The sequence below is a fragment of the Myotis davidii genome, unplaced genomic scaffold (genome assembly GCF_000327345.1).
Source record: "Myotis davidii unplaced genomic scaffold, ASM32734v1 scaffold399, whole genome shotgun sequence".
NCBI lineage: Eukaryota > Metazoa > Chordata > Mammalia > Chiroptera > Vespertilionidae > Myotis > Myotis davidii.
Window position 1 is genome coordinate 5326484 of NW_006292094.1, and position 2949 is coordinate 5329432.

The 2949-nt window shown below is 62.0% G+C and overlaps 1 protein-coding gene across 1 annotated transcript in view; it reads left to right on the forward strand.

The window, feature by feature from the left end:
• The window catches only part of MMD2 (monocyte to macrophage differentiation-associated 2), a 10138-nt gene that overhangs the window by 1144 nt on the left and 6045 nt on the right, over positions 1-2949 (forward strand). Inside the window, exons 2-3 of the mRNA XM_015565131.1 lie at positions 34-194; positions 1003-1077. Of these exons, the coding sequence (XP_015420617.1) occupies positions 34-194; positions 1003-1077 (236 nt within the window). The remainder of the gene's footprint in view (positions 1-33; positions 195-1002; positions 1078-2949) is intronic.

Below are 2949 nucleotides of genomic sequence, written 5' to 3' on the forward strand. Positions count from 1 at the left end.
GACCCTGAGCCGCTGCCTGCACCCCGCTTCCAGCTCTGGATCATCCCCAGCTTCCTCGGCAGCTCCAACCTCTACCTCCTGTCAGACGACGCCTGGGAGACCGTTTCCGCCTGGATCTATGGCCTGGGCCTGTGCGGGCTCTTCGTGGTGTCCACCGTGTTCCACGCGGTCTCCTGGAGGAAGCGCCACCTCAGGTACCGAGCCGCCCACGCCGTGCAGGGACCTGGCCGAGGGGGTGGGGAGGCGGGGTTCCCTCGGGGATGCTGCCAACAGCTGTTTGTGGGCGCTTCCTGCCCTGCACGTGGGCACCCACCCAGTGCTCACAGCCGCCTGCGATGGTCGCTGATGCCCGCCTGTTACAGAGGCGGGGACTGAGCCCCGAGCAGGGAGAGGACTTGGTCAGGGACACAGTCCCTAAGCGCTGGGCTGGGATTCGAACCCAGGCCTCTGGCCCCAGAGCCTGGGCATGAAACCACAAAGCCAGAATCCAGAGGGTCTTTAGGGGGCACAGAGTTTATTTTATTTTTTAAATAAATTTTTGTTGACTTCAGAGGGGGAGAAAGGGAGAGAAACATCGATGATGAGAGAGAACCCCTGATCTGCTGCCTCCTGCATGCCTCCTAGTGGGGACTGAGCCCAGGCATGTGCCCTGGACAGGAAAAAAACCACGACCCTTCAGCCCACAGGACGCCGCTCTGTCCACTGAGCCAAACCAGCCAGGGCGGGGCGCAGAGTTTAATAGTTTTGCATTTTAGCCACAGAAATCTTTCCTCACTTGCAATCTCCTGAAAGCCCAGGATGTATGATAGAAACGCAGGGGGGAGGGGAGGAGGGTCCTCGGAGGGACCCCAGGCAGCTCCAGCTAACCCCAGGGGTAGGGAGCCTGGTCGCGGGGAGACGGAGGCCGAGGCCGAGGGGGTGGCTGGACAGACGGGGCCCCGCCCAGGCCCTCGCTGGGCCAGTGCTGCCCGGCTGCGGGGTGACGCCGCCTTCTCTGCCCAGGATGGTGGAGCGCTGCCTGCACATGTGTGACCGCATGGTCATCTACTTCTTCATAGCGGCCTCCTACGCGCCCTGGTGAGTGCCCTGCAGCCACGCGGGGCGGGCTGGCTCCCTTCCTGTCCTTGTTGGAATCGCTCTGTGTTTGGCGGGCACCACGCTGACGGCACAGAGTGCGGTGGCCGCCCCTCACCCCGCTCTCGTGCCCGCTCCCCTGTGCGTCCAGCTGTTTCCCGCATGAAACGGCCAGTGTGTGTAGACATGTGCCTATGTGCCTGTCCATGCAGACGTGCATACACACGCACACACACGTGCACACTTAGAGTTTGTAAGTGAACGTTTACAGCACTTGTCTCCGACCGTAACACGGCAGGAAGGAGGCTGTGCCCGCTGCCCCGCAGTTTGCGTGCCTTTTCCGAGCGCATCGCGGGGACATGGGTCCACAGTCGCACATCGATGCTCAGCCCCGGAGCCACGCCGGCCGGGTGCGACCGTCCTGTTTGTGTATCATTGAGCCCTGCGTGGGGACCTGCTGGCTGAATGTGATGAGGTTGCTCAGGCCTCTGGTGACTGCGGACAGCAGCTTCAGACGTCCAGCCCATCCTGTGGGATAAATGCCGAGACCCACGCAGGCTTCTGGGCGGCAGGGAGGGGCCAGGTCATCTGTGACCTGTTTGCCAGCGCACCCTCCCCAGAGTGTGCCCGGTTACACTCCCCCAGCACGTCACCCAGTGTTCGAAAGTTCTGGCACGAAGAAGCCCTGAGCGTCAGGCCACCCGTGGGAGCCCGGGGAGCCTGCAGGGCCTGAGCCGGCGGGGGGACCTTCCACCACGTGTGCTGACCGTGCCTGCGTGGCTGTGCTGTGCTGGGGTCAGGACACTGAGGTTCTGAGGGCGGACGAGGGTCTGAGACAGGACAGTGGTGCCGGTGGGACGGGCCTGTGTGCACTCAGCCATGGGCGCTCAGAGGAGGCAGTGCGCTGGGGGGGGGCCTCTGGGGGGCTGCCTGGAGGAGGGGGAGCCACAGAAAGGTTTGTTTCATTTTTGCCCCGGGAAGCTCTCTGTTTGGCTATTCTAAACCGGGCCTTCTGTCTCATTACGTCAGCTAATAAATAGGCTTTGTTTGCACATACAAAGGCGATTGTTTTTTAACACGTCTGATGGAGGGGTGCCGTTCAGCACTGCTGTCTGTCTGTCTGTCTGTCTGCCTGCCTGTTGGCGCACACAGACCTGCCCAACCTGAGCTTCTCTCCGGAAAACCTGCAGGGTTTAGGCTGTCAGACGCCAGGGAGGCAGGCGGACGGAGACTTCTAGAAGCCTAGAAGGCCCTGGTGAGGAGTGCAGCGTGGGTGGGTGTCTGATGGAGGGGTGCCGTTCAGCACTGCTGTCTGTCTGTCTGTCTGTCTGCCTGCCTGTTGGCGCACACAGACCTGCCCAACCTGAGCTTCTCTCCGGAAAACCTGCAGGGTTTAGGCTGTCAGACGCCAGGGAGGCAGGCGGACGGAGACTTCTAGAAGCCTAGAAGGCCCTGGTGAGGAGTGCAGCGTGGGTGGGTGTGAGGTGCCTGCTTGGATGTGGACCGGAAGTGTCAAGCTGCTCTGTGCTCAGCTGCCGTGACACCCAGATCTGGAGTAATCCCGACTCTCCGCCCCTTTGTGGGTAGGTCCCTGGGTTTCCATTCCTTATCCCTGCGGTGACCACGGAGCAGGGGCTCTGTGCCGCCCAGGCGGGAAGCGGGGTGGTGGTGGAAGGGGCCGGGCGCAGGCGCTGTATGTAGAGGATTTTCCGTGTTGCTCTGGCTGTCCAGCTGTCCTCAGAGAGCTGAGGGCCCCGGGGCCGCACTGGGGGTGGGCGTCTGGCTCCCCATCCCGGCCTCAATCAGAAGGCCCCTGCTTTTGTTTGCTTTTATTTCATCTTTGACAGATTGGACTTACACAGGAGCTTCCTGGAT